Here is a 22,117-nt window from a genome sequence, read left to right as displayed (position 1 = left end):
GTAAATTATTGAACAATATCATCAGTATCACACTCAAGTAAAGTTTTGCTGAAGATAATTCAAAAATGGCTGCAGCTGTACACTGATAAGGAACTACCAGAAGTTCAAGCCGGATTCAGAAGATTTAAGGGGTGATTCAAGGGCTATCATAGCCGATGTCAGTTGGATCCTAGCAGAAAAGAGAGAATAACAGAAAGATGTTTACCTAGCTATGTTTTGTTGACTATGCGAAGGTATTCTACTGTGTGGATCACGACAAATTATAAATAACATTGTGAAGAAAGGAGATTCCAGAACACTTAGCTGTGCTCATGTTGAACCTGTACTTAGACCAAAAAGCAGTCGTTTGAACAGAACAAGGCAATGTGTCGTTTAAAACTAGAAAAGGTGTGTTGCAGGATGGTATTCTTTCACCTTATTCAATCTATGTGATGAACACATAATCTGAGAAGCTGGACTCTATAAAGAAGAATGCGGCATCGGGATTGGAGGAAGACTCATTAACAACCTGCAGGTGACACAACCTTGCTTGCCGGATGTGACGACAACTTGAACCACTTACTGATGAAAGTAACAGGCTAGAGCCTTCACTATGGATAATACCTCAACATAAAGAAAACAAAGTCCTTACAATTGGACCGATAAACAACATCATGTTAAACGGCAAAGAAACTGAAGTTGTCAAGGATTTTATCCTTCTTGGTACAACAATCAATGCCCATGGAAGCAGCAGTCAAGAAATCAAATGACATATTTCATTGGGCAAATCTACCACAAAAGACCTCTTTAAAGTATTAAAAAGCAAAGATGCCACTTTGAGGACTAAGACACACCTGACTGAAATCATGGTATTTTCAATTGCCTCATACGCATGCAAAAGACGAACAATAAAAAAGGAAGACCGAAGAAGAATTGATGCATTCAAACTGTGGTATTGGTGAAGAATATTGAATATACCACACACTGCCAGAAGAATGAACAAATCTGTTTTGGAGGAAGCACAGCCAGAACGCTCCTCAGAAGCAAGGATCGTGTTATGGATTGAATTTGTGTCCCCCAAAAATGTGTATCAACTTGGTTAGGCCATGATTCCCAGTATCATGTAGTTGTCCTGCATTTTGTGATCTGATGTAATTTTCTTGTGTGTTGTAAATCCTAATCTCTGCCTATGGTTAATGAAGCAAGATTAAAAAAAAAGAAGCAAGATTAGGTTATGTTAAAGAGGACAAGAGTGAGATGGAAGACCCTTATTCAGGTCACAGCCTTGATTCAATATAAGGGGAGTTTTCCTGGGGTGTGGCCTGCATCACCTTCTATCTTACACGAGATGAAAGGACAGAGAAGCAAGCATAGAGATAGGGACCTCACTACCACCAAGCAAGAAGAGCCAGGAGTGGAGCGCTTCCTTCAGACCCAGGGTCCCTGCACTGAGAAGCTCCCAGACCAGGGGAAGACTGATGACAAGGACCTTCCCCCAAAGCCGACAGAGAAAGAAAGCCTTCCCTTGGAGCTGGCACCCTGAATTGGGGCTTCTAGCCTCCTAAACTGTGAGAGAATAAGTTTCTGTTTGTTAAAGCCATCCACTTGTGGTATTTCTGTTGTAGCAGCACTAGATAAGTAAAATAGCGAGACTTTGTCTCGCTTACTTTGGACATGTCATTAGGAGGGACCAAGAGCTGGAGAAAGACATCAGGCTTGGTAGAGGGTCAGCAAAAAGGGAGACCTTCAACGAGATGGACGGAACCGATGGCTACAACAATGGGCTCAAATATAGCAATGATTGTGAAGATGGTGCAGGTCCAGGCAATGGTTCCTTCTGTTATACATAAGGTCTCTATTAGTTGGAGCCGAGTCGACAGCACCTAACAACAACAGCAAGCTTCTAGAACTGTGAGAGAATAAATTTCTGTTATTTTAAGCCGCCCAGTTTGTGGTACTTTGTTAAGGCAGCCCAAAGGAACTAACACAAATCCTTGACTAAGGAAAACTGACATGGCAATTCTTTGGCATATTTAGAACGAAAAATACAGCTTTACCATAATTTAAAAATATCAACCACAAAACATCATGTAAAAGTTATAATTGCTTTGGTGTAAAAGTCAATAAATGGAAAATCATTTAAGCGATAGATCCTAATAATACACAACCTTGAAAGGAAACAGAATGGAGAACCAACTATAGAATCCTTCACACTGAACATATTATAGTGCATCGTGGCATTCTAGTGTACAACTAAAACAATAAAAACTAACTGAAGAGAGCAAAAGAAATTGTCTGAGTTGGCAAAAGTGTATTGAGAAAGTCAAGATTACCAAGATTCACTGGTAAAAGTGCCTTATACTATATAACTGCAGAGCTGTCTCACTCTCATTGTTCACTTTCTCCACCCTTAGTCTTTGCTTGTACTTCAACATCCTGTGAAACATTTTTGTGCTGAAGCGTCAGTGGCATAGGTGGACCTTTTTGTCTCTGTCAGTGATCTACAATTTCAGCAAGGAACATCAAACCTCATTCCATGAGGGCACCTCATATGCTCACAACTGGTCCACCGAAGGTCTCGCAAACAAGGGAGCTGAGTGACAAAAGCAATATTTATAGTTCACTTGTCTTAAGGCAATTTGTAGAATCCTGTCCCAGTTTTAGGAGAGCATCATGATCCCAGTCATCTCATAAATAATTCAGTTTCATTTACTCATAGATGAAGCAAATCCTCCCCCATATATATACACCCATTTTGATCCATTCCATCAGGGCCATGGTCAAAAAATTCTTGGTGTCACAAAAATTCTTTTTCCCATGTGGGGGCATCATCCTGATTACCTCCAATAACCAGGGAAAAATTTTATAAATATTTTATTTTTTTTATTCCTATTTCATTAGCAGAGGCTATTTAAGCCAATTCTCAACTTCATTTCATGAGGATGCATTTCTGTTTATAATTCATACTCCTGATTACTTACTTAAAGCACTTACTTTAGATTTAAAAATTTTAATACACAATTTTGGCTATTACAAAATCCTTAAGACTTTTAAATAAGAAACTGGTGTTAAAACATTTACAGTCCTCAGGGAATAGATGAAAGCACATGATTCTAACATACTAAGCCTGTATTTAATCAAATCAGTAGTCATGATGATGACTAAAAGGTAATACACAAAAATGTGTAAGAGCACAGTTTACCAACATTGTATTTTTTCCACGCTTAATTAGAACACAAAATTGATCAAGGGTAATCACGTTGAGTACAAATTGAGTGAAGCTCCAATTACATATTATTTTCTTGCTATTCAATTAGCTTTTATTCATCTTGTTCTTCCCCTTCCTATTCCTTCCCACCAAATTAAATATCCAAGAATCTATGTACAAAATAGGAAACAGTTGGATCAGTAGAACATAACTAGCTCATTTTTAAAAGTTGCTTTTGACAGGTGACTCTTCCTTACCACGTAGGAACTAGCAATTACTGAAAATACCATCAAACACTGGCATGGCTTTAAGTACCTACAAAAAAAATCATTTTACCTTGCTGATCAATTGTACAAATTATATTTCATCAGCATATAGTCCCATAAACAATCTCAATTATTTTAAAAAAAATCAACATGCACCATGTTTCTAGACTTTAGCAACTTAAAGATTATGACTGCTTCAATATACATAGTTTATATTTGGAAAACATCTTTGAAAATATTGGTACATTGAATTTATGGGCATACACAAGAATTACACATGCAAGCTCTATAGAAAAACAGAATTTTAGAACACTGAAAAGGAAAAAAGACCAGTAGGCAACAGTTATCATATCATACAGTTCTGTTATTTCTCCACCCTCTGTTTGTTATTTGTTTCTCCACTGGTAGGAGAGTCTCGGGCTGGGTGAATCACTTGGTTTAAAGTTCATCTACTAGAATAGATGGATAACCAGAAGGTGACACAGGGAGCTTGTGAGAGCACTGAGTTTGGCTGGTGAATGACAAGAAGATCCAGAACTGCTGCTGTTTCCATCAAGGGTACCCGAAGACAGACTAGGGGAAGAAAACGCCACTCATCGATAATAGAATTCAAGAGATCCGTATGTGCGCTTTGCTTTGTTTACACATGAATGCAAAACACTCACTGTATTTCCTATTTAGACTATTAAGACATGCTTTCTTAGGCATACTTCTCAATAATACTCTCAGCCTAACAGAAGCAGACAAAAGTCCAAAGTGGAAAAGATAGGCAGAAGAAGACTTTCTTTCCAAGAATGCGTTTTTATGTATTTCTCCAAGACCTCTTTAACCTAATGTCAAAACCACACTTCTAAAACTGTACTCACCATATGTCAATGTCACCCACACATGTAAGAAAGAACTAAAGTTGATTGTGTCCGTTTGGGATTAGTTGTATAACATCTAAAAAAAATTCAATTAACGTACCATACTTCTGAAAATATACAAAGGTTAAAGTAGACTTAAAAACCAAGCAAAAACTGGCCAATGAATGTTTAAAGCATGTCAATACTCACTACGCATTCGTATCTGGCAGTTGGGTGGTGTTAAAAGACAGCATGTCGGTCATGCCTTGGAAAATCTCTTTGGTTGATCTTCAAGTGCCATTTCACCTATGACAAAATAGCAGGTCAAGGTAGATGTTTTTAAAACATGTTTACTAAGCCTTTTTATTGCAAAAATACTACTTGTTCATTGCTATTAATTTATAAAACAGGTAACACAAAGAAAAATATATAAATTACCATTACCCAGCAATAACCGGTCTTTATAAATTCCTGAATATGTGTGTGTATACACGATTGTTTTTTAAACAAAATTGGGTTCATACTGTATATAATGGAAACCCTAGTGGTGTAGTGGTTAAGTGCTACAGCTGCTAACCAAAGGGTCGGCAGTTTGAATCCACCAGGTGCTCCTTGGAAACTCTATGGGGCAGTTCTACTCTGTCCTATAGGGTCACTATGAGTCGGAATCGACTCGATGGCACTGGGTTTGGGTTTTTTTTGTTGTTGTTGTTTACTGTATATAATACCAATAAGTAATCAACTTTTTGTTTCTAACGATTAGCATTTTCTCATATTATTAGCTATTATTCTACGACATGATTTTATAGGTAATAAGGCTGCACCATAATTTAATCTCATTCCTTTAGGTTGTTGCTACCTTTATTTTGCTATTAAGTATAAAAAAAAAAAACACACACAATAAACTAGAGAAATTATTTTATAGTGTACAAATGAACAAAATATATTTTTAAAAATTAAGGAGAAACATCTAATCTCAAAAAATTGTATTGCTCTAATCTTCACTTTGAAGTAAATGTTAAAACCTGTACAATGTTTCACATTCATATTAACTAATGCTTGGAAGTGAGAAAAACTGACATTCGAGCCCATAACTTTTCTAGGTGGAATATATCTGGAAGAAAGAACACTAAAGTCACCTTCCCATTGAAAAAGTATCCCTAGAGGCTCTATAGACCTTCCTTAGGAATATAATCAGGGCTCGTGAAGCTCAAAAGAAGTCTGTTATCCTGTCCCTTGTCAGACTACATTTACAGCGTTATAGAAAAACTACTCATCTCTCCTTTTTGGTTTCAGCTAAAAACAAATCAAAACAAAATCATCATAGAATAAAATTTAAATTTTCTTTGTTAAGTCCAGTATTACTCGTAAAACAACATACGCAACTGGTAGATACCTGCAGATTTCTCAGAATTCCTGCTTTTATTCTTGCTTGTTCCTACTGGAAGTCACTGCTGTTTATCACCATAATGCATTGATATGCTTGGAGACTCTTTATCTCACACTCTCCTCCACACACACACACACACACACACACACACACACGCCTCTGACTCATGGTGACCCCATGTACAGTGGATCAGACCATGGTGATGCATAGGATTTTCACTGGCTGATTTTCAGAAGTAGATTGTCAGGCCTTTCTTCCTAGTCCACTGTAGTCTGGAAGTTTAGCTGAAACCTGTCCAGCATCATAGCAACACACAAGCCTCCTCCATTGCCAGACAGGTGGTGACTGCGCATGAGGTGCGTTGACAGGGAACCTACCTTGACTCTCCTGCATGGAAGGCGAGAATTCTACAACGGAATGCCTCATCTCTTTCACTTTACAGAATCCTAATTCTATTTACTTTTTCCCCTTCATGAACTCTTTTTGATTTTTATGCCATCTTTCCCCATATTTTATTTGCATTAATGGGCCACAAGTAGGACCCAGTTCGTTGTTTCAGAGAGGAATATCCATATTCCAGAATACAAAAATAAAATAAAATTTATCTGTTATTGCATTTGGCCAAGATGGACTTTGACCAAATTTGTATAGGGTATGCTTGAGAGGGTCTGACTTAAGATACAGACTATGTGGTACATACAGGATTTGCTTTAGCGTTCCCTCAGGGACACCTCAAAGAAACACGGTAGTCATCCTCCCAAACAGCTGCAAACCAAGTACAAAAGGCTTGTGTGGCTGTCAGAGACATGCCACACCCACTAAGACACTGTGGGCAGAAACCAAGTCTATTATGTCAACATTGACATATAAAAGCAATTTTTAAAATCATAAATTCTAAGAAAATTCCAGGTACTGTCAATATAATAAAAGATATTACATACAAATGTCCTAAGAGAGAGATATTTTAATTTGATAAAACACTACCTTCAATTTAAGCATTCCCAAAACCAAACCTGTTGCTATCGAGTCGAGGCCGACTCACAGCAACCTATAGGACAGAGAAGAACTGTCCCCATAGGGTTTCCAGGGCTGTAATCTTTACGGAAGCAGACTGCCACATCTTTCTCCTTCAGAGGAGCTGGTGAGTTCGAACTGCTGACGTTTTGGTTCGCAGCCGAGCGATTTAGCCATTGTGCCACCAGCGTGTCTTCAATTTAAACCTACTTCATGTTAAATACTCAAGTGATTCCAACTTCTTAACAGCTCTGAAACCGAAATGTTGATGTACTACTTGAATGTTGTCTTCAGCATTAGCCTAAACATTTTTTGCACAGGCAAAAACCCTTAAGCTTAGTCATCGATGCATTGTCATAGAACAATGTGCTTGGTTTGGAAAAGAGTGTTTTCCAGAGTTTACCTAGTCTTAACTAGTCTTAGAGTAGATAAGTGCATGCTGGGTTAGGTATGCTGTTAGGAAGATTACTACTAATTAATCTAAAACATACAGAACACTTAAGTATATTGTAATTTCTTTCCCTGTAGTTTTGCTCTTCTTTTTCTCTTTCCCACCTTAACGGATTTTTCACAAATACACAGTTTTAAACTTCAATCTCCTTTTCTATTTACCCATTTCCCACTTCCCAGTAGAGCTAATCTCAATAAGATGAGATGCCTTTAGTAACTTATCAAATGTATTGTCAATCAACCAATTCTTTAAAAAACTTATTTTTGCTGGTAGATAAAAGTACCTTTTCTTTTTAATGGTCCAAGGACACTTGGTCTGATACTGTTGATGGGGCTTTGGCTTCTAAAAAAAATCATCACGATCATTACAAGAAAAAATTCAAACAACACGATCAGCTATGGCTATTTCATTGTAACATATCTAAGGACATATACTAAAAGAAGACCCTGTGTATAGTGCACGTCACATCTTTGTGTCGCTTTTCTCTAAACATGGATAAAAACAGGAATGACTCAGGAGCAACCTATCTTCTAAATCATAAAGACTCAGGATTTTCCAAAGCTGTGGCCAAAAAGCTAGAACGACCAGCAGTCCTGGCTGTGACCTGCCTTGAATCAAGGTGAGACTCATGGATGGATGAGAAGGTACAGTTGCTTACAGTTCTAGAGATAGTTCTGATTCTTATCAGCAAGCTTGCGCCACAAAGGAGACTGTGCTCAAACAAGAATCAGGAATTACTGAATTCCTCACATGTTCTCATGGGTTCTTAGTCACTTGACTTTTTTAAACACACGAAATGATAAACAAAACAATGACATTTCAATTTAACTAGAAAGAAAGAAATTACTACTTTTTAAATTTCTTATAAGCAATTGGGTATTTCTAGATAATATAAACTTACGTTGTAAATTGTAGTGTGGGACTCGGAATAGGATTTGGAGGCAAACTGTTGCAACTCAGAAGAGTTTGTAAAGATGGACAAAAACACCGCTAAAACCAAATTGGGACAGAGGTTTTCAAACTGCCGCTTTTCTCAGAAAGCAGATCGGTGGTGTCCCAGGGAGGGTGGGGCTGGGGGAGGTAGGAGATGGGGTGCAAAAGATCATGAGGAAGTTGTTTAGGGTGTGGAAACTGTTCTATATTTTGATTATGGTTGTGGTTATGCGATTATATACAATTACCAAAATTAATCAAACCGCATACTTAAAATTGGCGGACTTTATTTTATGTGAATAATACTTTAAGAAATGAAAAAGAAGGGGAAAGTATCACTTATAACCAATTGGATATACTATAGCAAAGTTGTCGTTGTTATTAGTTGCAGTTGAGTTGATTCCGACTCATGGCAACCCCATGCGTACAGAGTAGAACTGCTCTGTAGGGTTTTCAAGGGTGTGACCTTTCAGAAGCAGATCTCCAGGCCTGTCTTCCAAAGTGATTCTGGGTAGGTTTGAAATGCCAACCTTTCGGCTAGTAGTCAAGTGCTTAACCGTTTGCACCACCCAAGTACTCCGTAACAAACTATACCCCCCAGAAGGTTTGAGAGGTGAATCATTAATGGTCCATAAATATTTCAAGAAAAAAGACTTTTAGGTAGTCCCTTCTTACCTTCTCAATCCCCCTTGAGGGAGAAGATAGTGGGGGTACTGGAATGAAATTAGTGTGATTTGGAGAAGATGATATCTCTAAATTGTTGTCACTCTGTTAAGCAGAAAGCAGTGTATAATGATAGCACCAATCGCTTACTAATCAAATACTTAGGGGGACAGCTGTTACCTGGTGAAGAGGGCCTTACTATTGAGTCTCTGGTTGTCACACGGTGAGGAGCTCTCACCATTCTAAAGCAAGCACGGACCCCAGGATCCACTTCAAGAAGAAAAGGCACCTTTGGGGGAAAAAAGCTACGTGGAGGTTGAGGGGATTCCCTAGCACCGCAGAAATGTGACTACTCAATATTGAGCAATACCTGCTATATACATTAACCTTAAATTTAAGCTCTTCTCTTTGGGTTTGACCTGTGCTTTTCTATTGAAAATTACAGTACTATATCCAGCAAAGGACCAAAAAGGATTTGGCCAGTAAGGTACCAATAGGACAGCAGGAATAACTACAGCTATGAAGAAGTGTTTATAGATTTTATGCAGATAAAATCAGTACTCTTTTCTTTTCCAAGACACAAGCAAAGTTAAACTTGCATATTACATGTTCCCTTCCTCCTCCTAATACACGCAGCTCTCTCATCCACTCACTCATGCCAACGCTAACGTAATTAGAATTGGCTCAGCTCAGGGAATTCAACAGCAGCTATAAAGTGTATTAGCACCAGAACATGACAAGTGACAGGCTCCAGAGGTTATCTATTCATTCTTTAGGCTCTAACTCGGGGCTAGATGACCATGTAAGGTATTCAGGGCTCAAAGGAAAAGAAGATGCCACTGCTTCTGCTTATGACCTATTTCCTTATCGACTAATTCTCAAATCTGGAAAGTGACATCTAACCAGAATCTTTCCTACTCAAATTTCAGCTTAATCCTTGTTCTGTCATTATCTGAGATGCCTATGGAAAAGAATACTAACCGTCCTTCAGGAACCACAACAAATTAACCATAATGTATACCCATCAACATGAAAGAATGTGAATGAGGGATGAAACTAAATTCTAAATATGTTGAAATTGAAGGTTGTATGTTAAATGTTGATGGGAGTATTTGTGTTACAGGCATAAAATGCAGTATTTTTCCAGTAAAAGTATCCTCTGCGGTTTACAACTCTAATATGCAGTTGATAAATTACATACAGGGGAGTGAAATCATTTGTTGTTTTCTCATCTAAGCATTTTAACCAATACAACCGAACTCTTTTCAGGCTCACTAGGACACAGGGGAAGCTAGTAGACCATAGTGATGGTGAACCCCATTTACAAACAATGATAGTAATTTTTATGTGTGAATCATAAACTGTTTCTTAAGAAGCAATCAAAATTTAGGCAGTAGATACAACCTTAGTGTCAAATGAGAACTCAGATTTCTACAAATTACAGCAAAACTAGGTAACAGCAACACTGCCAGTCAGTAGAAATTTCAAATTTTCTACAAAATTGAAGTGTTACTATCATAAAACATACCAGGTTCAAATTTTCTTCCCCAAATTGATTTATCTGGATTGCAGCTTGTACCTCCCTAGAAAAGCAAAGACATCGTGTCTGCAGTCTGCCTACATAGAAGATATATTTGATATATTTGAATATACAAATGATCAGAATATTAATTCAAAGTACAGTACTCACCGTTCATAGATGGTTTCTCTGTTTATCAAACCCATGCTTTCTTCCTGAAAGGGAGAAAATGAAAATAAACTGAATACCCAGTTCCTATGGTTTTACAAAGGTCGATTTCATTTGGGTGCACCTTTACTGTTATTCACCGGACTATAGAAGAGATAGGAGCCCTGGTGGCACCACTGTTAAGCACTCGGCTGCTAACCGAAAGGGTGGCAGTTTGAACCCATCGCGGCTCCACAGGAGAGAAGATCTGGCGATTTGCTCCCGTAAAGATTACAGCCGAGGAAACCCTATGGGGCAAGTCCTGCTCTGTCCTATACAGTCACTATGATTCGGAATCGACTCAATGGCTCACAACAATAGAAGAGATGGAGTAAAAGTGAACTCTAAACAAATCTCTGGGCCTCTACTTTTCATTGTTGTACCAACTGCCAACCCAAAAGCTCTTGTACTTATGCATCACAACACATCAGGTATGCAGGAACTGATTAGGTGAAGGACTCTGGGGTTTTCTTCATTCAAAACAGAAAATACCAGATATTCAAAATTATACTGTTTTCCTTTCATTAACACCATATGAATAAATATCACTCACAGTCCAAAACAAACCTAATTCTATCAGTATGAGGTTGCTTAAGCATATGATGGTACAAACATGGCTTAAATTTATAGTCACTGACACTGAAAAACATGTACTACCTAAGTGTGGAAAAACCAGATTCAGTTTATATAAAATTGTGTGTTACACACATACATGCACATGAACACACACACATGCGCACACACACACACAGACACACACACACACGCACAAAAGGGAAGTGTTTAGGAAGATGGTCACCAAAAAGTTAATAGCAGTTATCAATGAATAGTGAGATTTGGGGTAATGCGTTCTTTCTTGCTTTGTACTTTATTTTTTGACTTCTTTTTATAATAGGCAGTATCATTTTTCATAAACGTAGTTATTTCAAAAGATAACCCACAATCTAAATTCCTCATCCTGGCATTCTTAAAAACATATTTCACACATAACAAAATATATAGGGTAGTGCTGGGCAACTAGAATGTGCTCAGTATTGTGGGGAACGTGCAAGAAGCAGATAAGCTAGTCCTTTCCCTAGAGAGGTCTAGAATCATATTTGAGGAAAAAAAAAACTTTTTTTTTTCTTGAGAGACAGCTTTATATTTCATTAAGTCAGTGCTCTCCAAAGTAAGAATGATCACACCCCAGGGGTGCAGAGGATGATCTGCTGAGAAGTGGAGAGAAAAAAATAGAAATCCAATTGATTTTTTGAATCTAAGACAAAAGAGATGAGGGTCTACTAACAGAGATCCAGATTGACAGAGGGCCTTCACTCAGCCTACAGTGTCTGGAGGGCTTCTGAGGGCACACTATTTTATCTGTGTCAAGGTAGCTGGGTATACAGATACATTATCTAGTTTTTTGTGTGTGTTTTAGATGGAGATTTACAGAGCAAATTAGTTTCTCATTAAGCAATTAATACATACATTGTTTTGTGACATTGGTTGCCAACGCCATGACATATCAACACTCTCCCCTTCTTGACCTTGGGTTCCCCATTACCAGCTTTCCTGTCCCCTCCTGCCTTCTCGTCCTTGCCCCTGAGTTGATGTGCCCCTTTAGTCTCATCTTGTTTTATGGGCCTATCTCATCTTTCGTTGAAGGGTGAACCTCAGGAGTGAATTCAGTACTGAGGCAAAAGGGTGTGTGAGGGCCATACTCTCGCGGGTTTCTCCAGTCCCTGTCAGACCAGTAGGTCTGGTTTTTCTTCCTGAGTTAGAATTTTGTTCTACATTTTTCTCCAGCTCTGTTTGGGACCTTCTATTGTGATCCCTGTCAGAGCAGTCAGTGGTGGTATCCGGGTATTATCTAGTTTTAACTAAACCATTCCCCACAAAACGGACAAGTGCCTTAACAAGAGTCCTTCAAAGAAAACTTGGACAGAAGGTAACCCTGGTAACACAAGCCTAAGCAATCAACAGGAAATGGCAAAGGTACAGCTTGTGCTGCTCCTAGCCCAGCTCATCCTCTGTCATATTACTGTGAAAACACAAGGCTGAGCTAATCTGATGGAGCAAGAAGTAGGTTTTAACAGTTTTAAGTTATCAAGACTATTCGAAATACGAATTCACATTCACCTGCATTAAGGACCTGGAGTTAATAAAATAAAACTTGAAACTTTCTAAAAACATCATTTGGTCTTGATCTCATCCTTTTTTTATTTTGTATATATTCCATGATTCTCATAATATACCAGCATAGCAGTATATGTCCATAATGTATATGTAAATGCAGTATGCATATATTTGATACAAGTGCTCAATCAATTTTTACTGGTGAGGTGTGTTATCAAAAGATTTTAAAGATTACTGTCTATATATAGACAGTAAATGTTTTAGGTAGTCAGTAATGGAAGAGTGGTATGAGTTGTGTGAAAAAAAAATTAAAATTTGCCCTGGGCCTTGAAAGATGGTGGAGGGGAGGGTAATCCTAGTAGAAGGAATCATATGAAGAAAAGTTTAGAAGAGGGAGAGGACATGGCGGAGGAGAGAGGGAGGAAAGAGGGTGGTGAGACTAGCTTTGCTGAAATAGAACTTGTGCTACAGAATAATGAGAGATAAAACTGGAGAAGTAAGAGAGGGCCAAACTTATAGAGTCTTGAATAATTAAAGAGCTTGAGCTTAAGGAGTTTGGGTGGAATAGTACAGTTGTTAGGACCACAGGCTTTGGAGCCAAACAGAACTGCACTGAATCCCTGCTCTAAAACTTCCTACTTGTGCAATCTTGCACAAGTGACTTAACCTCTCTGAAAAGCCCTGGTTTCTTCATCCATAAAATGAGAATAACAAGGTGGTTAGACGGTTCTTATCGCAGTGCCTGGCACATAGTCAGTACTCAATACATATTCTTATTCTTGTTATTATTCAATAAGTAATGGGAAACTACTGTAACTTTTTGTGCAGGTGATAAAAACGTGAAAATGATGTTGTAGAAAAGGTATCTGGGTGTTGGTTGTGGAAGTCAGATTAGAAGGCGAGAGATAGGAAATCTATGAGGATATGATTACAGTAATCTAGACCCATGGGACAAAAGAAGGAAGAGGCAGAGGGAACAGAGAGCATGCTGTCAAAGAAGACTTAACAGGATTAGGTGCCTAATTGGATACAGTAGAAAAATAAGGAAGAATTAAAGATGAACCTAGAGCTTTGAGCCTGACAACTCTGTGACTGTGACGATTTTGATGCCATTGAGGAAAACAGAAAGGTAGTTTAAGAAGTTAATCAGTCTTTTAAAACGATGGAATCACGATAGATCTTTTCAGAAAAATGTAGCTCTTCTTGCTTTCAGTTCTTTTGGGTATATACCGAGGAGTGGAATTGCTGAGTCACATGGCAAGTCTATGTTTAACTTTTAGAGGATCCGCCAGACTGTTTTACACAGTAGCTGCTTAAAAAGGTATTTTTGAGAATTAGGAAAAATTTAATATGGACTGGTTATTACAGGACATTAAGAAATAATTTTATTAGATGAAATGATGGCATCGTGGTTATGTTTAAAAAAAAAAGTCCTTCTCAGGGATTCATAGTGAGTATTTATCAGTAGAAAGATATATCAGGGATTACTTCAAAACACCCCTTCCCAAAAAGATAGAAGTGGGTAGATGAAAAATGATATATAAAATGTGGCTAGTTGTTGAAGCTGGGTGTTGGATACATGGAAGATCTAGTTTGTGTATTTTTTAAATTTCCAAATAAAACATATTATTTTAATGCAGTGTGCACTATTCTAAGCATTGGGCATATACTAACTCTTTTCATCCCCACAACAACCCTCTAGGGTAAAAACTGTTATTTCCCCCATTTTACTTAAAAATGAAATAAAAGCCTTTATTAATGTTGTTCAAGAACCCTGGTGGTGCAGTGGTTAAAGCACTTGGCTGCTAACTGAAAGGCCAGCGGCTGGAACCCACCAGCCGCTCCGTGGGAGAAAGATGTGGCAGTCTGCGTCTGTAAAGATTACAGACTTGGAAACCCTATGGGGGCAGTTCTATTCTGTCCTATGGGGTTGCTATGAGCTGGAATTGACTCAATGGCAATGGGTTTGGTTTTTTCATTATTAACACTGTTAAAGTGAAAGTTCAGAATGTAATGGGGAGATAAGCAGACATCTCTGTTTTGCACTTGAAAGTTTAATAAGTTCAATACCTAAAAAGAAGTCATGGTTAAAGAACGTGTGTAAAGAAATAAACAACCTAAGATATATATCAGATCATTAAACTACTGAAAGTAAGTCTGAATTTTCCATTCAATCGGCAGCTAGATTGAAAGTTAATGTTATTTTTATTATCCCATCTCACTCATTTTTTCCTTGGGTTTCATTTAAAACATTTAGAATATGGGAATAACAAGCCATTTTAAAATTTATATAGCTAATGGTTAAATTAGCCTATATCTCAAGCTTTCTGATCAAGAAGCAACAAGTAACCAATTTTCAAATGTTTGGTCTAAATGATGAGAAACAAACACAAATTGCACTGATAAGCCAGAGCTCACCTTAACTACCGGTTTTAGGTTCTTTATATCCTTAAGAGTTTCTAAATTAACTACATACTCACAAAGACAAATAGTAAAAGGATATTTTCTACCACACTTTCTTGCTAGTGCATGATACCCTGACCTTAGGGAAGCTACAGTGTGGAGGTGGGAGAGAGGGAAAGGAAGCAAAAGTTGGAGTACCAAAAACTAGGCTTATAAGATACTCTGGGTTCTGTGCTACTGAAACAGAGAAAGGGTCCCTGGAAAATAATCTAGTAATTTTTGGCCAAATTTTGGCTCTGACATTAACATTGGATGTTGGGTAAATGATTAAACGTCTCCCATCTTTAGCTTCTGACCTTGTAGGGTTGTTGTGAGATGAAGTGAGACCACAGATGTAAAGAGCCTATCACAGTGCTAAGTGAGTAATACCTAAGTGCTTCTTAAGAGTTAAGCCCCCTTGGAAAAAAAGTCTGTTTACAGTTGGGTCAAAAAACAATCCCACCACCTGTGACTGAATGCTGATTTGATCTTTGCAGTTCTGTGGCTAATCCATGGATAATTAAAAGGTTTAATTCTGCATTAGGTTTGTACTATTAGATACATGTAGACACATTGGAGACATAAACCCGTGAAGTACAATGTGCCCCCAAACACGGATCACTAAGAAGTGAACACAGCATGATAGCATAATCACCATTTTATCTGTCAAATAAAAGTTGTTCATCTGAGGGTTTAAGAAAAAAATAACTCTGGCTATTATGGACCTGAAAATTAATTTTTATGTACAGGATTTTCTGAGATCCTTGGAAGGAAGAAGCTAGATCTGAGGTAAAAGGACATGCAGTATTTCCAGAAACTATCAATTTACTAAAATAGTTAATAACTCAAATAAGGGACTTCTCAGTTGTCATTTTTTTTTTAAGAAACCATTCCTGGGATTAAAAACTCAATCACATGTAGCCTCATTAAAATTACTGAACCCCATAGATTTTTTAAAGAAAAATAAAATCTATTTTTAAGACACAGCTGTCAGTTTTGAAGGCCATATTCTTACCTGTTTGATTTGATGAAGGCGACTGATGGAACTAAGAAAAGGAGAAGGTGGCAACAACAGAAATTTAAAATATCACAGTCAGGCTTGCTTTTCTGTTTCTAAGCATTAATTAAGTCTATGCTGAATTACCTAAAATATTTATTATGAGTGCTTAACTCATGCCAGCAATGGTGTTAATGACATTTAAAGTTAAGAAAAAAAACAAGTCTAATTGAACCTTGACTGAAAATTCTAAACAAAAGTCTATACGTCTCAAAACAGAACAAAAGAACTGTTAACATAAAAAAACTGTGCCAGAACATCAATAGAATATTTTGTTTTATTCTTACCTTTCCTTTCACAAGGCACTAGATCTTAAAGTCACCTCATTTTTCTTGCCAGTTGTAGCTCATTTTTAAAGTTTAGTGACAGTCATTACCCAGAACAAAAAGCTGAAAGTCCTTAAATCAGCAGCTAACTTGCCAGGGATATCAAAGAAACAAACAGAATTTCTTCAACAAATATCTTGGCATCTAGCTAAGGGGAACCAAACTTTCGTAACGTGCAATGAGTTAAGGCAATCACTTTCAAGTAGTTTACTACATTTCACTCTTGGTTGCTTAAACGCCCTTTCAAGTCTCTTCTCAAAGCTTATGAGAACCCACACAAGGTAAACAGGAAAAAAGGAAAGGATGCAGGTATTGAAAGCTAAGTGTGAAAATTAGCTTTGAGAATTACCTTTAGAATTCATATATTCATTCTATCTGTATCCTGTTATTTCTTGAAATGTCAGATAATGAATTTACCATATCTGACCTTCAGGTTACAGGTCCCTAGGGTGGTGCAAATGGTTAAGACCTGGAGTGCTAGCTGAAAGGTTGGCAGTTCTAACCCACACAGAGGCGCCTCGGAAGACAGGCCTGGCGATCTGCTTCTGAAAGGTCACAGCCTTGAAAACCCTATGGAACAGCTCTGCTATGCACACCTGGGGTTGCCCGTGAGTCAGGATCAACTCAACAGCAACTAACAACAACGACCTTCAGGTTATATCTTAAAAGCATATCAAGTGTGTATTAAAAAAATATTTAATGAGCACCTACTGTGTGCCAAAGCACTGTGGTAGGCCCTAAGGATCAAAAGATAAATAAAATATTGTCCTGTCCTTGAGAAATTCAAAGTCTAGTTAGACAAAACCAGGCCACAGTTAAGTACCTGGAGAGAGTTATGATCTGTGGGAGTTCAGAGGACAGAGAATATGACTCTGCCTGGGGTCTTGGAGAAGGCTTCACAGAGGAGGCAGGAATTCATTAGATGGAGAAGAGGAGGGAGGTTCAGGGAACAGAGAGTTTGGAGGGGGCTGGAACTTGGTACATCATAGGGACTGGCAGAAAAACAAATCTGAGGAAGCTGAGCTGAAATCAGATTGTGGCTTCTGGACTTTAGCCTTTGAGTCCAATAGGAAACCCAAAGCATAGCTTCCTCTGAGTTCTTAAACCTCAAGGGTGTTTTTAAAAAGATCATACCTGATTGAGAAAGGCAACCCTTGCAGCATCTGCAGGACAAATTGAGGGTGGAGGGAAGAGGGACTGGAAGCAGGATAAGAGGCCAGGAAAAAGATGATGAGGGTCTGGATGGAAAAGGAAGGGACAAGGAGAAGAAGGTAGTTAAGAGACACGATCAGAAGGAGGGGAAATAGTTAAAGATTGGCCTGAGGTTTCTAGCTGAAACCATGAGAAGGACGGCAGCCAAGAGAGGCAGTAAGAGAAGATGCACGTTCAACAAACGGGGGCTGGACAAATACAGGTTTTTATGAAGCAAAGAATCTGAATTTTATTGGATTTCAAATGTATTACATGACTTTTTAAGGAGCATATTGCCTCACTAATTATATTTTGCTTAAGCGAGTGTGAAAATCAATTGTTTTTTTCTAATTTTTTGCTAGTCAGAGGGTAGAGGAAGCAGCCAAGGTGCTAAGAGTAACATTAGAAAATTCACTGAAAATTTGCTGTGTATAAATTATATTTAACAATTAAAGGCAGCAGTTAAGCGCTCGGCTGCTAACTGAAAGGTCAATGGTTCAAACCCACCAGCCATTCTGAGGGAGAAAGATGTGGCAGTCTGCTTCCTTAAAAATTACAGCCTTGGAAACCCCATGGGGCAGTTCTACTCTGTCCTACAGGGTCACTATGAGTCAGAATTGACTTGACATGAATGGGTTTTTGGTTTACTCCTTCACCACAATAATTCAGTGTCATGAAAATACAGCTAACCCTTAAATATTTCAATATTTATTGAATCCTCGTATTTGGGGAGCTGTATTTTTCTGCTCAGAGGGGAAGGGGAAATTTAAAAGGACAACAGCTAACAAGCCATAGTTATGACCCTTAGAAACCTTACCACTCTTTGGGGAAACCAGATATGGAAGTCAATATCACAGGGACAGGAAATGAGTATTAAATGGAGGCAAAGTGGAGCAAGACTCCAAAGCAATGATGACATGCATGTGTGTAAGAGGGTGGGAGACAGATGACAGAGGCACAGGCGGCGTTTGAAGTGGGCATTGCAGGATGAGGGGTTTGACAGCATAAGCAACAGACAAGTGAAAGTGCCTAGCCAGCTATAGGAAAAGTGATCGTCCTGTATGGGTGGAAGGCCAGTCCCTGGAGAACAGAACACTCTAAGGCTAGGAGGGTAAAGATGCTGGAAAGCCTTGAATACCATGCTAAAAAGGTTCAAACTGTGGAAAAATGATCTGCTCTGGTACATATATGAGAAGAGCAGATAATATCTAACAGCACCATCAATTTGAGTTTGGAACAGACATACTCAGGTATTCACCCTGAGCCCTGTTCAGCTCCTTTCCTAAGAAGGGGTATAAAGGAGGAAGTACCTGACGACTCTGGATTATCAACTGGTTGGTAACTCTGACTGGCTGTACTACTCATGCTGCAGGGTTGATATTTCAAGAAAAGTCTCAAATTCAAACCTATGCTACTAGCTGAGCACTCTCAAAAAAATCAGGAATGAGGACCTAAAAATCAGAAGACTTGTTGGGATAAAACTTATATAAAAGGAAGACATTGGATATATGATTTGTTGCTATATGGAATGGTGCTACAGACAATGTAACAGAACAACTGCTTCTCTTTCTTTTCTAATGCATGTAATATGCTTAGCAGAAACCCTGGTGGTATAGTGGTTAAGTGCTACGGCTGCTAACCAAAAGGTCGGCAGTTTGAAACCACCAGGCGCTCCTTAGAAACTCTATGGGGCAGTTCTACTCTAACCTATAGGGGCGCTATGAGTCAGAATCGACTCGACGGCAATGGGTTTGGTTTTTTGGGGGAACATGCTTAGCACAGTGCCTAGCACATAGTATGTGTTCAATAAATGGTAACTGCCTATTATTACCACTACCACCATCATCAAAGGTTTAATTACCTATAGACCACAACTTGGACAATACACAGTAGTTTTACAAAATTAGGCTGTCTCCTGCTACTCAGCATTCTTCAGTTTTTTTCTCATCTGGCCTTTTATTTTTTTCAACAGGAACAGACTCACTTTTTTCTCATTATAAAGCAATGCAGATTCAGTATAAAACATAATCAGTAGGAAAACAACAGCATCACCCCACCATCCAGAGATAACCACAGTTAATACCTCAGTGTTTATTTATCCAGACCTGGGTCCTGCTATAACCCTGGTGGCGTAGTGGTTAAGAGCTAAGGCTCCTAATCAAAAGGTCAGCAGTTCGAATCCACCAGGCGCTCCTTGGAAACCCTATGGGGCAGCTCTACTCTGTCCTATAGGGTGGCTATGAGTCGGAATTGACTCAATGGCAATGGGTTTGGGTTTTTTTTTTTTTGGGGGTCCTACTATATATATTTTTACTATATATACAATTTTTTATCTCTTTTTTAACTTAATATATTCTAAGCAATTTTTCATGTCAAAATTCATCTGCAACACCATTTTCAAAGGATGAATATACTATATGGATGTACCATAATAAGAAGCACTTACTGTGAACCAGACACGTTTTATCTCACTCAATTCTCACAACAACCCCATGACATAGACATTTTTACAATTTAGAGATTAGAAAACTGAGGGCGGGAGAGATTAAGAAACTTGCCCAAGGCCATCAGTTAGCAATTGCTAGAACTGGGATCCAAACACAAGATAATGAAGCCACATTCATTTAACCTATTCCCTATCGTTGGACATTCAGGCTGTTTCCACATGTTTTTTGCTAGCTCCTATACATGATGCTATGATAACAACCTTTAAGTGAAACTTTGCACGTATCCTCAATTCTTTAGGATAAATTCAGAAAGTTGGAATTTCTAAGTCATAACTGCCCTCCAGGAAATTTAAACAAATGTACCCACCAGCAGTATGTGAGAGTATCTATCTCATACCCTTACAACATTAGACATTACTCTAACTTAAAAATTTGTATGCCAAATAGAGGGTCCCGGACAGAGCTGGACAAAAATGTAGAACAAAATTCTAACTCACAAAAAAAGACCAGACTTACTGGTCTGACAGAGACTGGAGAAACCCCGAGAGTATGGCCCTCAGACACCCTTTTACCTGCATACTGAAGTCACTCCTGAGGTTCACCCTTCAGCCAAAGATTGGACAGGCCCATAAAACAAAATGAGACTAAAGGGGCACACCAGCCCAGGGGCAAGGACTAGAAGGCAGGAGGGGACAGGAAAGCTGGCAATAGGGAACCCAAGGTCGAGAAGGGAGAGTGCTGACATGTCGTGGAGCTGTTAACCAACGTCATAGAACAATGTGTGTACTGTTTGATGAGAAACTAGTTTCTTCCGTAAACCTTCATCCAAAGTACAATTAAAAAAATTTTTTTTGTATTTCAGTTCTTAAGGCATACTGTAAAAAAACATTCCTAAGCAAACAGAACATATTGGAATTTATATACAGTTTTGACTGTTCTTCCTTGCCGCTCCCCTTTATTAGCTCATTGAGGAGTGGTTGTGCAGTGACACACACCAAATCTGAAAAACTTTGGTTTTCTTAAAAAAGAAAAAAAGAACCAAATATATATACACACATACATCTTTGAACAAGCACAATTTGAATAAGTTGAATTAATGCTACTGAAATTCATATGTTCATCATTCAAATACCCAGAAAATTCACAGTACATAATGTGAAACATATGGTTTATAATCTAATTGAAAAGACATGCTAACTTGAATCTAAATATATACACATATAATAAATACATCTCTATATACAAAAATGATGGTACTTTAGCTGTGTTATAATGACATGTTAGAAAAAACAGAGGGAGAGAATTGCATGGTGTGGCGAGCTGTTCTGAATTAATTATGAAAGACTTCCTGGAAGAGATTATTTTTAATTGATACCTAAGGGATGGGAAGGAATCGCTTTAGTTTCAGGCAAAGGCTTAGAATTTCCTATTGGAAAACTTTCTCCAGGAAATCAAGAGATTTGCCGGACTGAAACTGATGACATCAACAGGGATATAATGTTAAATGTCCGGGAGTAAGTAGGACTTGAACTTGAGCCACAGAATCATAAGCCATGGGAAAGTTTTTTAAATTAGATAAAATGTGGATCAAATATTGAACTTGGATGACTCTTTTAGTAATAACACGAAAATTTAAGTGGTGAAAACAAGGCTGCAGGAAAAGAATTCTCCCAAAGGTTAAGTACTACAGGTGGTTGCAACGGAATTACCTTAGATAATTTTTCTACATGAAGCAAAGTATTAAGATTGAAATAGTTTCCTGAGATGTAAATAAATCTCCCTGGTGTCTTTTGTGTAAATTTCCCATTGTGTCTTTCTTCCATACTCTAGGAGGAAAAAAAGCTTAGGAGGAAGCAAGAGAATCAGCACCAAGGGAAGAAAAAGTATGCAGGGGGTAGGGGTTGCTGGGTGAATCTTATTCCCAAGAGTTATCTCCAGTGAAGGAATTAAGATAGAAAGACGAAACTTAACACTCCCCCCTCTCAAAAAAAAAAAAAAAAACCATTGCCATGGAGTCAATTCCGACTCACAGCGACCCTATAGGACAGAGTAGAACTGCCCCAT

At 38.2% G+C, this 22,117-nt stretch overlaps 1 protein-coding gene across 11 annotated transcripts in view; it reads right to left on the bottom strand.

Moving 5' to 3' along the window:
- The window catches only part of PABIR3 (PABIR family member 3), a 71,162-nt gene that overhangs the window by 36,380 nt on the left and 12,665 nt on the right, over positions 1-22,117 (bottom strand). For 2 of the 11 annotated variants that reach the window (XM_064277608.1, XM_064277606.1), the window contains exons 4-6: positions 10,440-10,483; positions 10,278-10,332; positions 4,509-4,604 (exon numbers count right to left, since the gene is read on the bottom strand). In XM_064277608.1, the coding sequence (XP_064133678.1) occupies positions 4,539-4,604; positions 10,278-10,332; positions 10,440-10,483 (165 nt within the window). In that variant the 3' untranslated portion in view covers positions 4,509-4,538. The other 9 variants (XM_064277612.1, XM_064277610.1, XM_064277604.1 and 6 more) reach the window with 8 other exon arrangements.

Source organism: Loxodonta africana, chromosome X, assembly GCF_030014295.1.
Source record: "Loxodonta africana isolate mLoxAfr1 chromosome X, mLoxAfr1.hap2, whole genome shotgun sequence".
Taxonomy (NCBI): domain Eukaryota; kingdom Metazoa; phylum Chordata; class Mammalia; order Proboscidea; family Elephantidae; genus Loxodonta; species Loxodonta africana.
This window is presented reverse-complemented; position numbering and strand designations above follow the sequence as displayed.